Here is a 20,146-nt window from a genome sequence, read left to right as displayed (position 1 = left end):
TGTGATTTAGATACTGTCCTGCTGTGAATGGTAATAGATAATTCATTTGTTTATATTCAAATACCATTTATTCATTTTTGATGGTGATAGCCAATCCATTTTGCTTACACCAAAATAGTAGTCATTTGTATTCAGTCATTTCATGATTGAACAGCTGAGTTTGATTTGACAGAGAAGTCAGTGTTAAAAGTTCCTAGATTAATTTCTTGCATTCTGCACTATGTGTAGATTGGTTTTTATGATTCCAGACAGAACTGATTCTGAACCGTGAGTGCGGTTCAGTGGCGAGCCATCCGAGATCTGAGGACTGTGGACAGACTCCTACCCACCGGTGTGGCCAGCCGGCGAGCGAGGATTTGCCTACAGATTGAGTTGACTGACTGACCGACTGACCAATCAAATCTCAACCGGATTCCAGATAAGATCTTTAAAGCCTACCCGGGTAGCAACGTAGTAATATTGTGAACATTGGAGAAGACATTCACACAATCAAGAACTTTTCTACATACACACACACATTTAATTTATTTCAATTTGGGGAACAGCTCTTTGGGTGGTTTAATTTTATATTACTGCTTGCACTTTATAGTGCTCCGTTTTGAGGACAATAAAATTGTCACCTGTTCAATTGTACCCAACTCTCCAATTCATTTGTATGATTTATAATAACTCATTACCAGCTCTTCGAACCTAGCTGATGTGGTTGTTCATATTGTTCTTATTATTAAATTAAGAAGCAAGAGCGCTACAGTATGTTTGATGCAAAAACACCACTGCACATCACCAAAAGAACCCCATACCCACGGTGAAGCATGGTGGTGGCAGCGTCATGTTTTGGGGTTGTTTTTCTTTAGCTGGAACAGGGGCTTTAGTCAAGGTGGAGGGAATTATGAACAGTTCTAAATACCAGTCAATTTTGGCCCAAAACTTTCAGGCGTCTGCTGGAAAGCTGAAGAGGAATTTCATCTTTCAGCACGACAACGACCCCAAAAAGGTTTTGGAACGGCCCAGCCAGAGCCCAGACCTAAATCCAATTGAAACTCTGTGGGGTGACCTGAAGAGGGCTGTGCACAAGAGATGCCCTCGCAATCTGACAGATTTGGAGCACTTTTGCAAGGAAGAGTGGGCAAATATCGCCAAGTCTAGATGCGGCAGGCTGATAGACTCCGACCCAAAAAGACTGAATGCTGTAATTAAGTCAAAAGGTGCTTCAACAAAGTATTAGTTTAAGGGTGTGCACACTTATGCAACCAGTTTATTGTATATTTATGTTTTTCCCCTGAACAGATTTGTTTGTTATAGGTCACATTAAAGGTGGGACAAGTTTTTAAATTATTTATTGTGTTCTCATTTTTTTTTTTACATCAGAAAAACCGATCATTTTAACAGGGTGTGTACACTTTATATCCACTGTGTGTGTATTTTACTTACAGTATATGTGTGTGCGTGCGTGTAAAAAAGACAGCCACATCAGACAGCATCACAATAGTACTTTTTTTTATGAACACAACTCTTTCAATCTTTTTTGCTATTAAACTGTGAGAAAATGCTTGTGTGGATTTTCCATGCGTATCGCTTTATGAAAGCACAATTTACCATCCTCAATAAGTGGTTCTCATAAACTCGATGCAGCTTCACTGATTTTATCCTCCCACATACATATCACAGCCTACCATCAGTACAGATAGCTACAGAGGCTTTCATTTAAAATGTGTTTCCTCACCATTTTCCCGTGACGTAGGTGGCTCATCTCCTGCTGCATGTTCTGCAAGCTCGGACAGGTTTTCATCCACTGGCCGCGCACTGCGCAGGCTCATAGACAAGCGTCTCTTAATAATCTTCATGCGGTCCATCTGAGCTCACTGCATTCAGAGGCCTGCAAGGACAATCATGTTTCAGTCATATGCTACAGCTTCCCCTCTATGAAATATGGATATTATTACCATTACCAAAATATGGACATTACCATTAACTAGTATCATGGTTATTATGGTCATTATTTAGTGATCATAATTGTCTAGTTTCCTGGTGACCTTAAATGAAGGGAGTTAATCTAAAAAAAAAATAAATAAATAAATAAACAAAAGATATAAAACGTTTGAATAAAATCTGGAAGTGTTATTAAAAGGATCCTCCAGCAGATTTATTCTCAAACTTATTTTAAGTAAAAGTAGTCGCAGATTTCAAAAATCAAACTTTTCATTTTTGGAGACCAAGTAGTGTTCGAGAAAAATGAATTTTCTTTAAAATGCCAGATGGGCTTCCTGCAGTGGTGACATCATTGCATGTGTCAGGTAGTAGTCGCCTGGAGCAACTTGGCTGTTTGTATTCTGTTTACATCGTAGTTTTGTTAGTTTTTCAAGTGCAGGGTGTTTCAGAAAATTTGACATTATTTGAGATGTAAATATCCCAGAAACTACCGTACATAGTCGAGGCAAATGAAACTGAACAGGCTTTATGTTGAGGAATATAAGATTTATTCCTCAAAATCTGAAATGAGAAATTCAAAAAGGTATGTGGATTCCATGAACGATTTCACAAATTTTCAATATTCGTGCCGCCTGAGACACGGCGCACGTCAAGTCGGTAGTCCGGCTCCTGCCAAACACGCTACAGCATGTCTTTGGTAACTGTCTTTTCTGGTAACGGTGCATTTTTAGAGAATTCTCTCATAAATGCATGCTGCACAGTCTTGTTCGACTGTGTTCGAGCGTACTCGCACACAAAATGCCTTTTCTTTTCCAGTGAATGACATTCCTATTCCTAAAAAGATAAAAACAAAAAACATTAAACATAAAATTTTGACTAGCCTGGCAAGCCACACTAAATGTGAATATTTAGTCTGGCCTCGATCTGTAGATATTTCCGAAGCGGGTAGGAGGAACAAACCGCTGTCTTTCAAACTGTCTCTGTGCGTATAGGCCAACGCTCTGACCAATCAGCGCAACAGTGACTGTGACGTAGTCAGAGCGCGCAGTGGGGGAGACCTTGAAATAAATAATTTTTCAAAATGCGTATTAATTAATAAACAGGTTTTAGATATTAAGAAGTTTGGAGATAATGACCACAAGTTTGGAGTCTGTACCACATACACATTTTTTTCCAAGTGTTTTTCAAGGGTTTGCTTAAACTGTTTGAGAGTTTTTATTTAGTGGTGTTTGGTGAAATAATTTCCCTTAAATTTAAAATAACAGGAAAATAAGAAACAATCAAAAAGTAATGTTTCAAAGCTGTTTATTAATTCTTCGTACTGCACAAACTAGCCCCATCCTTTTGGCTACGAGCGGAGCCAGCTGGTAGATCAGACTTTTGCCATAGCCGGTCGGCAAAACAGCGAAAACGTCCTTCTTGAAAAGGAATGAGCGGAGAGCCTCTTCCTGCTCATGTTTCAACGAAAACTCCAAGTCTAATTCTTCTAAAACTGATTCCAAAGCGGAGTCAAACGCGCGCTGTTCACTAGCCTGTAGCCATCTTTCCTGTTGCGCTTTCTCCAGCGTCGCGCAGCTTTGTCATCACTCCTGCAAAAGCCCGCCCAAAGAATCCAAACAAAAACCTTGCGTTGTGATTGGCGGGCACGATTTGATGCCCGGGGTGTTTTTGTTTATATGGTGCGAGGCTAGACCCATTCGCTAGGCAAAAAATATTTTTGGCCGCTAGGCGGGTGGGTCTAGTTTACTAGGCTAAATTTTGACCTGTTTCCACACGCTTTTAAAATTTTGAACAAGAATTGGCAAAATTTTTAGATTCTTAAATTATATCAAATTTTTTGAAACGCCCTGTATTTTACTGAATTTATCAGTTTTTAACTACAGTGGGGCAAAAAACTATTTAGTCAGTCACCAATTGTGCAAGTTCTCCCACTTAAAAAGATGAGAGAGGCCTGCAATTTTCATCATAGGTACACTTCAACTATGAGAGACAGAATGGGGGGAAAGAATCCAGGAAATCACATTGTCTGATTTTTTAAAGAATTTATTTGCAAATTATGGTGGAAAATAAGTATTTGGTCAATAACAAAAGTTCATCTCAGTACTTTGTTATATACCCTTTGTTGGCAATGACAGAGGTCAAATGTTTTCTGTAAGTCTTCACAAGGTTTTCACACACTGTTGCTGGTATTTTGGCCCATTCCTCCATGCAGATCTCCTCTAGAGCAGTAATGTTTTGGGGCTGTCGCTGGGCAACACGGACTTTCAACTCCCTCCAAAGATTTTCTATGGGGTTGAGATCTGGAGACTGGCTAGGCCACTCCAGGACCTTGAAATGCTTCTTACGAAGCCACTCCTTCGTTGCCCGGGCGATGTGTTTGGGATCATTGTCATGCTGAAAGACCCAGCCACGTTTCATCTTCAATGCCCTTGCTGATGGAAGGAGGTTTTCACTTAAAATCTCACGATACATGGCCCCATTCATTCTTTCCTTTACACGGATCAGTCGTCCTGGTCCCTTTGCAGAAAAACAGCCCCAAAGCATGATGTTTCCACCCCCATGCTTCACAGTAGGTATGGTGTTCTTTGGATGCAACTCAGCATTCTTTCTCTTCCAAACACAAGTTGAGTTTTTACCAAAAAGTTCTATTTTGGGTTCATCTGACCATATGACATTCTCCCAATCCTCTTCTGGATCATCCAAAATGCTCTCTAGCAAACTTCAGACGGGCCTGGACATGTACTGGCTTAAGCAGGGGGACACGTCTGGCACTGCAGGATTTGAGTCCCTGGCGGCGTAGTGTGTTACTGATGGTAGCCTTTGTTACTTTGGTCCCAGCTCTCTGCAGGTCATTCACTAGGTCCCCCCGTGTGGTTCTGGGATTTTTGTTCACCGTTCTTCTGATCATTTTGGCCCCACGGGGTGAGATCTTGCATGGAGCCCCAGATCGAGGGAGATTATCAGTGGTCTTGTACAGGGAGTGCAGAATTATTAGGCAAATGAGTATGTTGACCACATTACCCTCTCTATGCATGTTGGCCTACTCCAAGCTGCATAGGCTTGAAAGCCTCCTACCAATTAAGCATACCAGGTGATGTGCATCTCTGTAATGAAAAGGGGTGTGGTCTAATGACATCAACACCCTATATCAGATGTGCAAAATTATTAGGCAACTTCCTTTCCTTTGGCAAAATGGATCAGAAGAGGGATTTGACGGACTCAGAAAAGTCAAAAATAGTGACATATATTGCAAAGGGATGGAGCACTCTTAAAATTGCCCAGCTTTTGAAGCGTGACCATCGAACAATCAAGCACTTCATTCAAAATAGTCAACAGGGTCGCAAGAAGCGCGTTGAAAAAAAAAAGGCACAAACTAACTGCCCGTGAACTGAGGAAAGTCAAGCGTGAAGCTGCCAAGATGCCACTCGCCACCAGTTTTGCCATATTTCAGAGCTGCAACATCACTGGAGTGTCAAAAAGCACAAGGTGTGCAATACTCAGGGACATGGCCAAGGTAACAAAGGCTGAAAAACGACCACCACTGAACAAGACACACAAGATGAAACGTCAAGACTGGGCCAAGAAGTATCACAAGACTGATTTTTCTAAGGTCTTATGGACAGATGAAATGAGAGTGAGTCTTGATGGGCCAGATGGATGGGCTCGTGGCTGGATCAGCAAAGGGCAGAGAGCTCCAGTCCGACTCAGACGCCAGCAAGGTGGAGGTGGGGTACTGGTATGGGCTGGTATCATCAAAGATGAGCTTGTGGGACCTTTTCGGGTTGAGGATGGCGTCAAGCTCAACTCCCAGTCCTATTGTCAGTTTTTGGAAGACACCTTCTTCAAGCAGTGGTACAGGAAGAAGTCAGCATCCTTAAAGAAAAACATGATTTTCATGCAGGACAATGCTCCATCACACGCATCCAAGTACTCCACAGCATGGCTGGCCAGAAAGGGTCTAAAGGAAGAAAGATTAATGACGTGGCCTCCTTGTTCACCTGATCTGAACCCCATAGAAAACCTGTGGTCCCTCATCAAATGTGAGATCTACAAGGAGGGGAAACAGTACACATCTCTGAACAGTGTCTGGGAGGCTGTGGTTGCTGTTGCACGCAATGTTGATCGCAAACAGATCAAAACACTGACCGAATCCATGGATGGCAGGCTTTTGAGTGTCCTTGTAAAGAAAGGCGGCTATATTAGTCACTGATTTGTTTTTTTTGTTTGTTTTTGAATGCCAGCAATGTATATTAGTGAATGAGTTATATTGGTTTCCCTGGTGAAAATAAATGAGTGAAATGGGTACGTTTGTTTTTTGTTAAGTTGCCTAATAATTATGCACAGTTATAGTCACCTGCACACACAGATATCCTCCTAAGATAGCTAAAACTAAGAAAGCCCTACTCCAACTTCCAAAAATACTCAGCTTTGATATTTATGAGTCTTTTGGGTTCATCAAGAACATAGTTGTTTTTCAATAATAAAACTAATCCTCAAAAATACAACTTGCCTAATAATTCTGCACTCCCTGTATGTCTTCCATTTTCTAATAATTGCTCCCACAGTTGATTTCTTCACACCAAGCTGCTTACCTATTGCAGATTCAGTCTTCCCAGCCTGGTGCAGGTCTACAATTTTGTTTCTGGTGTCCTTTGACAGCTCTTTGGTCTTGGCCATAGTGGAGTTTGGAGTGTGACTGTTTGAGGTTGTGAACAGGTGTCTTTTATACTGATAACGAGTTCAAACAGGTGCCATTAATACAGGTAACGAGTGGAGGACAGAGGAGCCTCTTAAAGAAGCAGCTACAGGTCTGTGAGAGCCAGAAATCTTGCTTGTTTATAGGTGACCAAATACTTATTTTACCGAGAAATTTACCAATTAATTCATTAAAAATCCCACAATGTGATTTCCTGGATTCTTTCCCCCGCTTTCTGTCTCTCATAGTTGAAGTGTACCTATGATGAAAATTACAGGCCTCTCTCATCTTTTTAAATGGGAGAACTTGCACAATTGATGACTGACTAAATACTTTTTTGCCCCACTGTAAGTATGCCTCATTGTGTAGCATAGAAATGCCACACTGATGCTAAAAAGAAAGCACAAGCTGGAACTAGACTGCATTTACACAAAGAAAATGCAAAGTGTGCTTGATCAGCTGGAACAGAGGGTCACCAACAGAAACCAGATCAGACATGAGACCTCGCGCTTGAAAATCTTTTTTACATGATCTACAGATTGTGTGTGGGGCAAAGTATGTGTAGCTGCGTGCTCCAAAATCTCGGTTTAAAATGGCTCAACTCACAGCGTGACATGACACTTCGCGCTCTAAAATCTTTTTTTTTAAAAACATGATCTACATGGTGCTGGGTAGATTAACAGTGTGTGAGACATCATGTCAGTGTGTGAGACTTCTTTAGAACAGAGGTTTTAGAGCACGAAGCGTGACATGACACCAAGTTTTTCTCCCAAAAATCCATTCATTTGAATGGGGGGAAAACGAATGGAAGTGAATAGGGTAAAAAGAGATCAGCGAAAAGAAGGGATGAGTGTGAGTCAGAACGGGTCAGAACCGATTGCATGGATGTGTTGGAGGAGTTGGCCTGAGGTATCGTATGAAGTTTGGTGGGTCTCTGATGAAGCATGTCCGAGCAGGATGATTTGATTTGTGAGTCCCATTCATTCTCTATGGGACAAAAATGACAAGAATGAGAGAATAGGTGCGTCTACCCAAAAGCTGTATACAAGCGCACTCCACTGGTTCAGGATGCTGTAGTTCATTTAAAAAAATATTTTAGCGCACCAAGTGTCAGGTCGTGCTGCAAGTTGAGCCATTTTAAACCGAAATTTTAGCACGCGCAGCCACACATACACAATCTGGAAATCATGTAAAAAAGATTTTGCAGCGCGAGGTCTCATGTCTGATCCAGTTTCGGTCAGTGACCCTCTGTTCCAGCTGATCAAGCACACTTTGCATTTTCTGTGTGGAAATGCAGTCTAGTTCCAGCTTGTGCTTTCTTTTTAGCATCAGTGTGGCATTTCTATGCTACATGATGAGGCATCCTTATTTAAAAACTGACACATTGGTAAAATACTTGTAAAACTAGCAAAACTACGATGTAAACAGAGAATATAAACAGCTGAGTTGCTCCAAGCGACTGCTATGCTTTGTCATCACATACCGTACGGCAAGCCCGTCTGACGTTTTAAAGAAAATTCATTTTTCTCGAACACCATTTGGTCTATGAAAATGAAAGTTTGATTTTTGAAATCTCCAACTAATTTTACATAAAATAAGTTTGAGGAGAAATCCACTGGAGGAGCCCTTTAAGGATACATAGTGTTTCAAATCTACAGCACTCTAATGGCTAAAATGGATTAATACAATGGCACATTCTGTTGGGACCATACGTATTTGGATGGCAACACAATTTTCATATTTTTGCCTCTGTCCACCATCACAATCTCAGTGTTACCTAGAGACCCGTCGACCCATCTTTTCGACGGCCAATACTAGAAGTCATCCGGTGACTTTCTGCAACGATGGGCTTTCCAATTCCCATTTGGGGATCCTTCGGAGCATGTTGTGCGCACGCTTGGGACCCAGTCGTTATGGGAAACACCTGATGCTGATTTGAGCAATCCGCACGTGCTGTAAGGACACTTTTCACAGAGACTTTGTGAAGTATTCTGTCAGGCATGTGCCAGTAGACGGGTCTAAGTGCAGGAAGAGTGTTTATTAGCAGACGTGATCTTTACAAAAACGAAACCGAAAGCAGAGTCATAAACATGGCTGGAAATAAACGTGAGCGTAATGATGATGATGATGATGATGATGATAATACTTCACAAAGCCTCTGTGGCCTTACATGCACGTGCTGATTGCTCTTAAATCAGTATTAGGTGTTTCCCATAATGACTGACTCTCAAGCTCCGATGGATCCCCGAATGTAAATGTAAAAAAAAAAAAAGTCTCGGTGAAGTTTAGGGTGTGCCACTCATGTTCACTTCACTGGATAACAATGAGCACCTTGTTCCAGTTCTGAATTTTTTTTTTTTAAATCTTACCTTCGTGGAATACCATAGGGTTTTTGATCTTTCTGTTTAACACATTGTCCCACTGAATGTTTTCCTCCCATTTTTCTCTTTTACGTTTAGAAATCTCTCTAGTTCCCCCCGATGATGAATTACTTTTGGTAAATTCAAAAATCTGATGTCTTTGTTTCATTCAAAACTATTTGCACGTCCAAAAATGCAGCAAAACCTTCCCATACTGATCAATAACAACTAACTCGGCTGAATGAAGTACTACAAGTGTGCCCCGTCATGGCGGCGTAGTTACGGTACCATTGCTATGGGGTCAGATGATGGTGCAAAGCCTCTATTAGAGAAAATTATGATGAAACAAAAACGAGCAATTTTAATTTATAGTTTTGTAATCACTATTGTTAGGTAGCAATTTGACTTGACATAATGAATGTAATGCCGAACTGCAACTGGGGTATCATTGTGCCCTGGATTTTGATTGATTACTTTATTCTGAACAATAAAGAAGAAAGATATAAAAATAAAAAAAAATTTTAAATAAAAAAAAATGCAATAATCAAAACATCGTCATAAACAAACAGAATAGCGTAGCCACAAGGCAGTAACATAATAATGTTCAGAAAGGATTAGGAAGAAGTAATAACTTATCCAATCCTAACCCTCTATACCACCGCTAATCAAACGTCACTTTCCGCCATAATAAACTATATATACAAAAGAAAACAAAAGCAACAAACAAAAAGAAAAACATACCAACACAGTATACCAAGACATACCGACATGGTATAATATCTACCAAATCAAATCTTATATACAGATACTTATGTTATGCATATATACACACATACAGTGGTGCTTGAAAGTTTGTGAACCCTTTAGAATTTTCTATATTTCTGCATAAATATGACCTAAAACTTAATCAGATTTTCACACAAGTCCTAAAAGTAGATAAAGAGAACCCAGTTAAACAAATGAAACAAAAATATTCTGCTTGGTCATTTTTTTGTTGAGGAAAATGATCCAATATTACATATCTGTGAGTGGCAAAAGTATGTGAACCTTTGCTTTCAGTATCTGGTGTGACCCCCTTGTGCAGCAATAACTGCAACTAAATGTTTGCGGTAACTGTTGATCAGTCCTGCACACCGGCTTGGAGGAATTTTAGCCCATTCCTCCGTACAGAACAGCTTCAACTCTGGGATGTTGGTGGGTTTCCTCACATGAACTGCTCGCTTCAGGTCCTTCCACAACATTTCAATTGGATTAAGGTCAGGACTTTGACTTGGCCATTTCAAAACATTAACTTTATTCTTCTTTAACCATTCTTTGGTAGAACGACTTGTGTGCTTAGGGTCGTTGTCTTGCTGCATGACCCACCTTCTCTTGAGGTTCAGTTCATGGACAGATGTCCTGACATTTTCCTTTAGAATTCACCGGTATAATTCAGAATTCATCGTTCCATCAATGATGGCAAGCCGTCCTGGCCCAGATGCAGCAAAACAGGCCCAAACCATGATACTACCACCACCATGTTTCACAGATGGGATAAAGTTCTTATGCTGTAATGCAGTGTTTTCCTTTCTCCAAACATAATGTTTCTCATTTAAACCAAAAAGTTCTATTTTGGTCTCATCCGTCCACCAAACATTTTTCCAATAGCCTTCTGGCTTGTCCACGTGATCTTTAGCAAACTGCAGATGAACAGCAATGTTCTTTTTGGAGAGCAGTGGCTTTCTCCTTCCAACCCTGCCATGCACACCATTGTTGTTCAGTGTTTTCCTGATGGTGGACTCATGAACATTAGCCAATGTGAGAGAGGCCTTCACTTACTTAGAAGTTACCCTGGGGTCCTTTGTGACCTCGCTGACTATTACACGTCTTGCTCTTGGAGTGATCTTTGTTGGTGAACCACTCCTGGGGAGGGTAACAGTGGTCTTGAATTTCCTCTATTTCCACACAATCTGTCTGACTGTGGATTGATGGAGTCCAAACTCTTTAGAGATGGTTTTGTAACCTTTTCCAGCCTGATGAGCATCAACAATGCTTTTTCTGAGGTCCTCAGAAATCTCCTTTGTTCATGCAATGATACACTTCCACAAACATGTGTTGTGAAGATCAGACTTTGATAGATCCCTGTTCTTTAAATAAAACAGGGTGCCCACTCACACCTGATTGTCATCCCATTGATTGAAAACACCTGACTCTGATTTCACCTTCAAATTAACTGCTAATCCTAGAGGTTCACATACTTTGGCCACTCACAGATATGTAATATTGGATCATTTTCCTCAATAAATAAATGGCCAAGTATAATATTTTTGTCTCATTTGTTTAACTGGATTCTCTTTATCTACTTTTAGGACTTGTGTGAAAATCTGATGATGTTTTAGGTCATACAGTATTTATGCAGAAATGTAGAAAATTCTAAAGGGTTCACAAACTTTCAAGCACCACTGTACAATACATCTATACAGTACATACATATACACATACCTATAACTATACACAAAATACAAGAAGACCAGTCACAGACTTACTCTCAATTTCATCATCACCTATATAGTCTGCCTGTCCTCATTCTCATATATTTTTAGTAACATGTTTTTATATAATTTTTTAAACAGTTTTATGTTGGTGCTATTTTTGAGTTCATTATCCAGACCATTCCACAATTGCACCCCACAGACTGTTATGCACATACTTTTCAGAGTTGTTCTAACATTTACTCTCTTAAAATTCATTTCCCCTCTCAGGTTATACCCACCCTACCTTTCCATAAACATATTTTGTACCTCACCCGGAAGAAGGTTATGTCTTGCTTTATACATAATTTGTGCACTCTTGTGTTTAACCAGATCAGTGAATTTCAGAGTGTGTGCTTTTACGAATAATGCGTTTGTATGCTCAAGATATCCCGTATTATTGACGATTCTTATTGCTCTTTTTTGTAATGTGCATAACGGCTGCGGGTTAGATTTGTAGGTATTACCCCATATCTCCACACAGTAGCTCAGATATGGAAGTATGAGTGCATTATACAGAGTATGTAGTGATTTATAGTCCAGAATGCGTCTTGATTTCCCCAGAATTGCAGTAATCTTTGCTATTTTTGCTTTAACATGATTAATATGTGGTTTCCAGCAGATTTTATGATCAACAATCACACCCAGAAATTTTATTTCATAAACTCTTTCTATGGTTATGTTGTCAATTTTCAATTCTACTTGAGGGTTCGACTTATATTTTCCAAATAACAATCCTTGTTTTACTCAAATTCAGTGACAATTTGTTTATATTAAACCACCTTTTTAATTTATTCATTTCGGTTGTGATCGTCTCCATAAGCTGCTGTGCATTGTCCCTGGCGCAAAAGATCTTTGTATCATCGGCAAATAAACTTTTGTGTCATGAGTTCAACACATGGACACTGGGCAACACTTCTCTGGTTGGTGTACATGAATGGGTTTTCTGGCACAAATGAAACACATTAAAATATAGGCATCCATGCGTTTGACGACAGTTTCCTTCGACAAACAGACCAGTGAGCCAAATGTCATTTTCGTAAGCCTCCAATACTAGATTTATTACCCAACACTGTTTAACCAGCATCCATACTTAACCATATTTCTCTGATAACATTAATTATGCTGTTGTCGTATTGAAACACATGCTAGGATGCAGTTTTTCTCAACCACTGGGCTGCAGCCCATTAGTGGGCCGTGAAGTTTTTTCAAGTTGAAGCTCATTTTTAGTAGGGTACAACTGCTGGGTTGCATCCGACGTCACATTCGCCTCATTAGATATGCAAGACATGAAGTGGTGGGTCAACCAGGCTCACTGTTCACAAAGCATTACTATCACTGGGGTACCTCGCAAGTCATTAAAATACCCTACTCTTCCGTTGTTTTGGGCTACTCGAATCAAACAAACCGTGAAATTGATAAGTTTCTTCCAGATTCCCCATGAAGTGATAAAGGGTGAAAGAGCAAAGGATTTTACCAAAAGATGATGAGAAAGGTGACTCTTGAACCTTTCGCTGTGATGGAAGGGAGCCGAGTCAAAGAACACTCGAGTTTGCGGTGATCATTTTGTGGAAGGTTTGTAAATTCCTCTGATTCATTTCGTTAGGATTTGCAAATGACTTCTCACTATTTCCCCTTATTTCATGATGTTTTGAAGCTCAGGAGACACTTCAGTCCTCAGATGTGTTTTTGTTACTATCTGATCGTGTTCGCCATATTGTAAACTAATATATATATATATATATATAAAAAAAATACGTGTAATACCCAGGTCTTTAAAAGGGGTTTCTGTGGATCTTTGTGAATGATTTACCTGGAAGAGAACATCAGGGAGCACTGAGAACCAAGTGGCTGTGGTTTGTTTACACCCAATACTAAAACTTGTAGCGTCCTAGCAACCATCACAAAGACGCATACAAAGAGCCCAAAATGATACTTACCCGGGCATAAATGATATCTTGTAGTCTCCTGATCCTCAGATTTTTAACCCAGCCACATAGAAAAAGTTGTACGCCCCCATGCTCTTCCAGGTTTTCATCCGTTTGTCCGTGTAGAACGATGTCTGCAGTACCAGGTAGTTTTGTTAGCGTGTAAGGATCTATCCCACTGAGTGGTTTCTATAGATAGTTTTCACATGACGTCACAGAGTCGGGGATTCCCTGGTGGCGGCCATCTTGCGGGGCAAGCTTACCGTATGGGTCACTGAGCACACATTGTAACGTGCGAGTTACATTTATTTATATATTATTTACATTTATAGTTTCCACTTCTTCAGAGTGTACTTCTTGGTTTTAATAACTTGATTGCTGTACACGAACATGGCAATAAGCTTATGTTAATGGATCAGACTCCACTTTTGGATTGTTAACCCCTTTTGACTGAGAATGCCCTGCATGCATGGTTCTATGTTTGCTTCTGGTACATCCATACAGTTTTAAAGGGGGACAGAGGGCAATATATAGAGTAAATATAACAATAAAACACACATTAACGAACCTTATTCAAGACTTACAAAAGTTTTTTGTTCTAAGGTTGGAAAGTTATAGTGTTTTGAAAGTAGCTCGAGCAAACTATTTCTGCAGTTTGAACAGCCCGCCATGATATTAATTTTATCCAATCAGAATGCACGTTCATTTTCTCTGCGTAACACTCATGACGTATGTATGTGCCCAGTTGTGTTGGCTCATTGAGGTTGGGAATAGCACGTGTGAATCGGAAAGTAGGATGAATTGTAAGTGATCGGCTACACAATGCCACAGTGTGTTGCTTTCGGGTGTAATAACAGGACCGATGGAAAGCATAACGATCCTCCAGACGTGTCTTTTCACTCGTTTCCGCTGAAAAACACCAAGCGAGTTCGAGCTTTCTTCTCTTCTTTCGTCATCACCGGAGTTGAGAGTACCTCTCCTAGGTTCAAACTGGTACCCTTCTAAGCCATAGCCTGCTTGCAGTGTGTCTTGCGGGATCTCTTCGTATGATTCGACAGAGCTGTCGCTTTCACTTGATGCGCCCGACGCCATGATTATACGCTTCTCTCCTAGTGCAGTGGGCAGGGCTGACGTCACGGTCTTTTAAAAATGGCGACTCTTGTGCCGTTTAGCGTACCAACTATTATATTTACAATTACCAAGATATTTCGTTGTTTTCTAGTATATAAATTTGATAGAATACTTAAGAATACGTTACTTTGACACATCAGCAACTGTATATATTATATTTGGTACCCCTTTAAATACAATACCTACAATTACAAACAATTTGTTTTTATTGCCTTTATTTAATTCCTGGGCTCTCGTCTGTAACAGGGAGTGATGTTGCATTCCATTAATACACTGTACAATAGATTATTAGATTCTAATAGAAGACATAAGCCAAAATAATAATTGGGGACCTCTTTTTTTTAATGGGCCCTGACTCGTTACAAGTATGAATAGGTGGGTCTTAAAGCAGAAAAGACTGAGAACCCCTGCTAGTATGCATCAAAGCTAGAGCTAACTAGTAAACTCTATGCTTCATTGCTTTGGACTTGTGAATTTAGCTCCCCTCAAAAAAAAAAAAAAACAACCTTTTTTTTAAATTCCCAGTTCCACCTTAAATGACTGCAGGTAGGATATTCCATCCATAGAGGGCGCTCAGTTATTAATCCATATGGAGTGTTGGAGAATGTCGAATTGGTCAGTTATTCCACTTGAGCTTACTTTATTTGTTGTTTGTCTGTTCCCAACGTAACTCAAAGTAATGAACAGATTCTGACAATTTTATGGAAAGGTGGGCCAAGGAACAAGTGATTAGATTTTGATGCAAATCCAGATACAGTGGGGCAAAAAAGTATTTAGTCTGTCACCAATTGTGCAAGTTCTCCCACTTAAAAAGATGAGAGAGGCCTGTAATTTTCATCATAGGTACACTTCAACTATGAGAGACAAAATGAGAAAAAAAAATCCAGAAAATCACATTGTCTGTTTTTTAAAGAATTTATTTGCAAATTATGGTGGAAAATAAATATTTGGTCAATAACAAAAGTTCATCTCAATACTTTGTTATATACCCTTTGTTGGCAATGACAGAGGTCAAATGTTTTCTGTAAGTCTTCACAAGGTTTTCACACACTGTTGCTGGTATTTTGGCCCATTCCTCCATGCAGATCTCCTCTAGAGCAGTGATGTTTTGGGGCTGTCGCTGGGCAACACGGACTTTCAACTCCCTCCAAAGATTTTCTATGGGGTTGAGATCTGGAGACTGGCTAGGCCACTCCAGGACCTTGAAATGCTTCTTACGAAGCCACTCCTTCGTTGCCCGGGCGGGGTGTTTGGGATTATTGTCATGCTGAAAGACCCAGCCATGTTTCATCTTCAATGCCCTTGCTGATGGAAGGAGGTTTTCACTCAAAATCTCACGATACATGGCCCCATTCATTCTTTCCTTTACACGGATCAGTCGTCCTGGTCCCTTTGCAGAAAAACAGCCCCAAAGCATGATGTTTCCACCCCCATGCTTCACAGTAGGTATGGTGTTCTTTGGATGCAACTCAGCATTCTTTCTCCTCCAAACACGCCAAGTTGAGTTTTTACCAGAAAGTTCTATTTTGGTTTCATCTGACCATATGACATTCTCCCAATCCTCTTCTGGATCATCCAAATGCTCTCTAGCAAACTTCAGACGGGCCTGGACATGTACTGGCTTAAGCAGGGGGACACGTCTGGCACTGCAGGATTTGAGTCCCTGGCAGCGTAGTGTGTTACTGATGGTAGCCTTTGTTACTTTGGTCCCAGCTCTCTGCAGGTCATTCACTAGGTCCCCCCATGTGGTTCTGGGATTTTTGCTCGCCGTTCTTGTGATCATTTTGACCCCACGGGGTGAGATCTTGCGTGGAGCCCCAGATCGAGGAAGATTATCAGTGGTCTTGTATGTCTTCCATTTTTTAATAATTGCTCCCACAGTTGATTTCTTCACACCAAGCTGCTTACCTATTGCAGATTCAGTCTTCCCAGCCTGGTGCAGGTCTACAATTTTGTTTCTGGTGTCCTTTGACAGCTCTTTGGTCTTGGCCATAGTGGAGTTTGGAGTGTGACTGTTTGAGGTTGTGGACAGGTGTCTTTTATACTGATAACGAGTTCAAACAGGTGCCATTAATACAGGTAACGAGTGGAGGACAGAGGAGCCTCTTAAAGAAGTTGTTACAGGTCTGTGAGAGCCAGAAATCTTGCTTGTTTGTAGGTGACCAAATACTTATTTTACCGAGGAATTTACCAATTAATTCATTAAAAATCCACCAATGTGATTTCCTGGATTCTTTCCCCCCATTCTGTCTCTCATAGTTGAAGTGTGCCTATGATGAAAATTACAGGCCTCTCATCTTTTTAAGTGGGAGAACTTGCACAATTGGTGGCAGACTAAATACTTTTTTGCCCCACTGTAAGTATGCGAATCCAGGATTTTTTTTTTTAAACTGTTCCCAATGTAACTCAAAGTGCCAAATGAATTTTGATGAAATTTGGTGTACAGCATCAGTATTACCCTAGATTCAAGTGATTTGTTTTTGATGTCGATAATACGTGGCTTGGCGGAGGTATACGCTCTACCGAGTGCCCTTCTAGTTTTTAAGCTGTTTTCATTTTTGTTGTTGGCACGAGTTAGGAAAAATACTCGTTCAAACCCTTTTCAATTAGCCATATTACAGTGGCACTTCAAAGTTTGTGAACCCTTTAGAATTGTCTATATTTAAGTAAACATGACCTAAAACCATCAGATTTTCAGACGAATTTCACATATCTGTCTGTGAGTGGAAAAACAATGTAGACTTCTTGGATTTGAAGGTGAGATTAGAGTCAAGTGTGAGTGTTTACCCTGCTTTATGTAAAAAGCCATCAAAGTCTGATCTTCACAACACGCTCGTGGAAGTGCATCATGGCACAAAGAAAGGAAATTTCTAACGACCTCAGTAAAAGAGTTGTTGATGCTCAACAGGCTGGAAAAAGTAACAAAATCTCTAAAAAGTTTGGATTCCACCAATCCACAGTCAGACAGATGGAGAAAATTCAAGATCACTGTTACCCTTCCCAGAAATGGTGGACCAATAAAGGTCACTCCAAGAGCATGGTGTATAATAGTCTGTGAGGTCACAAATGAACCCAGTGTTACTTCGAAGTAACTAAAGGCCTCCCTCACACTGGCTAATGTTAACGTTAATGAGTCCACCATCAGGAGAACACTGAACAAATAATAGTATGCATGGCAGGGTTGCAAGGGGAAAGCTACAGTTTGCCAAAGGTCACATGGAAAAGCCAGAAGGCTACTGGAAAAAAATATGTTTTGTGGACGGATTTAGACCAAAATAGAACGTTTTGGTTTAGATGAGAAGCGCTGTATTTGGAGAAAGGAAAATGCCATTCCAGCATCAAAACCTTATCCCATCTGTGAAACATGGAGGTGGTAGGGTCGTGGTTTGGGCCTGTTTTGCTACATCTGGACCAGGACAGCTTGCCATCATTGATTAAACAATGAATGATGAATTATTCCAGTGAATTCTAAAGGAAAACGTCAGGACATCTATCTGTGAACCAAATCTCAAGAGAAACCAAGTTATGCAACAAGACAATGACCCTAAGCACACAAGTCATTCCACACAAAAATGGTTAAAGAAAAATCAACAAGCTCAACTGTGAGCTACTGCTCACTTACGTATCCCCCCCCCGCTCTCGCTTGTATCAGAATGCAAGCAATCGAAGGAATAGGACACTTATTATGAATGTTGACTTCAACAAATAATTCACCCTGAAACAAGGAAGTAAAGAGCAGTGTTCTCCCCAGGGGTTTCAAATAGCATCCTGGTAAACTGTCATTTTGAAATAGCATTTTGCTTCTTGAAATAGCGTCAAAATCCACCATGTTTTGTAAATACATTCAGTCGGTAAACAGGAAGTCGATGTGTGACAGACCTGAAAACGGTATGCATGAACCCCAAGCTGAAGTTTGGTACCAAATATCAAGCAGTTGTGATTTATAGTTGCTGAGAAAAGTGTTACGAAAAGTTTGTAAATCCACCCTGTGTGTTTCGTAAATGGGTTGTTTTACAATCAGGGTACAAAGTTTGTGTCACAGGGGTCCAAAATTCAAATTGATTCAAACTTGTTCTTGTACCAGTTTTTAAGTGAAGGACAAGTTAAAGAACAGATTTCAGGTATTTTTTTTTGACATGTGTATGGTAGTTTTGTGTAATCTGCTATAAGATGGGAGAAACAAATGAAGTGATTCTCGGAGAGGACTTTTTTTTTTGACAATTCAGAATCCACTACTTCCATAGTGCTTTTAAATATAAGGCTGTAAGCTTTGTGTTAGTTGTCTCTAATATTTATGTCCCAATATCTTGACCACATTTTAGGATGAAAATCATTTTAGATATGTTATTTTATATTGAAAAATTAGCTGTCTCGGAGAGGACTTTTTTTTTTTTTTACATAATTACATACTAATTTGATCAAAATAGGGGGCGTCGTGGCTCAGGTGGATAAGGCGCCATACCATAAATCCGGGGACCCGAGTTTGATTCCGACCCGAGGTCATTTCCCGATCCCTCCCCGTCTCTCTCTCCCACTCATTTCCTGTCTCTACACTGTCCTATCCAATAAAGGTGAAAAAAGCCCAAAAAATATCTTTAAAAAAAATAATAATAATTTGATCAAAATAGTCTGAAAACTTACTGTCATTCAACATTAAAACTTAACTATGTTTCCAATGATATGGAACCAAATATTTGTTTTATGGTATAAAGAATGATTTAAGTGCATCCCTTTTGGAGCTACCTGTGGTCAAAAAAGCACTTTTTCTAAATGACACGAGTAATTTTGCTAAATATGACATATTGCCATACATTCACCAAAAATAATGTTATCACAAATTTTTTTTTGCATGGTAAATAGAGCCATCACAGGGCTACAATAAACAACCAAGTTTATTTAGTCAAGCCTTTTGATATTGAAGATAAGTGTTAAATGTGATTTTTAGCTTGCGTACCCTGATTATAAAACAACCCAAATACATTCAGTCAGTAAACAGGAAGTCGATGTGCCACAGACCTGAAAACGGTATAGAACCCCATGCTGAAGTTTGGTACCAAGTGGCTATGATTTGTGGTTGCTGAGAAAAAGGGTGTTTCGGACGGATGGAGATACAGACGGACAGAGGTAAACCAGTATACCCTCCCTCCTTCAGAGCGGGGATATAAAAATGTTTTGGAATGGCCAAGTCAAAGTCCTAGCCTTAATCTAACAGAAATGCTGTTCGAACAGTTCATGTGGGCAAACCCACCAACATCCCAGGTTCAAATACTTTTGCCAGTTACAGATATGTAATATGGGATCATTTTCCTTAATAAGTAAATTACCAAGTATAATATTTTTGTTACAGTGATTTAATTGGATTCTCTTTTATGACTTGTGTGAAAATTTCATGTTTTAGGTCATATTTATGCAGAAATATAAAAAAATTCTAAAAAGTTCAAACTTTCAAGCACCACTGTATGTTGTAAAAATTCTTAAAAATGCCGTATTGTCCTGTACGAGCCAATATTCAGAATACTTTTTAAGGGGTTAAAACATACTGGGCCAAGAAGCACTCAACATGTATTCTCTATTGGGGTCAGTGTTCAGACC

The 20,146-nt window shown here is 39.9% G+C and overlaps 1 protein-coding gene across 3 annotated transcripts in view; it reads right to left on the bottom strand.

Moving 5' to 3' along the window:
• The window catches only part of LOC132893018 (cyclin-dependent kinase 17), a 132,885-nt gene that overhangs the window by 89,834 nt on the left and 22,905 nt on the right, over positions 1-20,146 (bottom strand). For 2 of the 3 annotated variants that reach the window (XM_060931710.1, XM_060931711.1), the window contains exon 2: positions 1,724-1,876. In XM_060931710.1, the coding sequence (XP_060787693.1) occupies positions 1,724-1,853 (130 nt within the window). In that variant the 5' untranslated portion in view covers positions 1,854-1,876. Of the gene's footprint in view, positions 1-1,723; positions 1,877-20,146 lie in introns of those variants that run through there. The other variant, XM_060931712.1, reaches the window with a different exon arrangement.

Source organism: Neoarius graeffei, chromosome 10, assembly GCF_027579695.1.
Source record: "Neoarius graeffei isolate fNeoGra1 chromosome 10, fNeoGra1.pri, whole genome shotgun sequence".
Lineage (NCBI taxonomy): Eukaryota > Metazoa > Chordata > Actinopteri > Siluriformes > Ariidae > Neoarius > Neoarius graeffei.
This window is presented reverse-complemented; position numbering and strand designations above follow the sequence as displayed.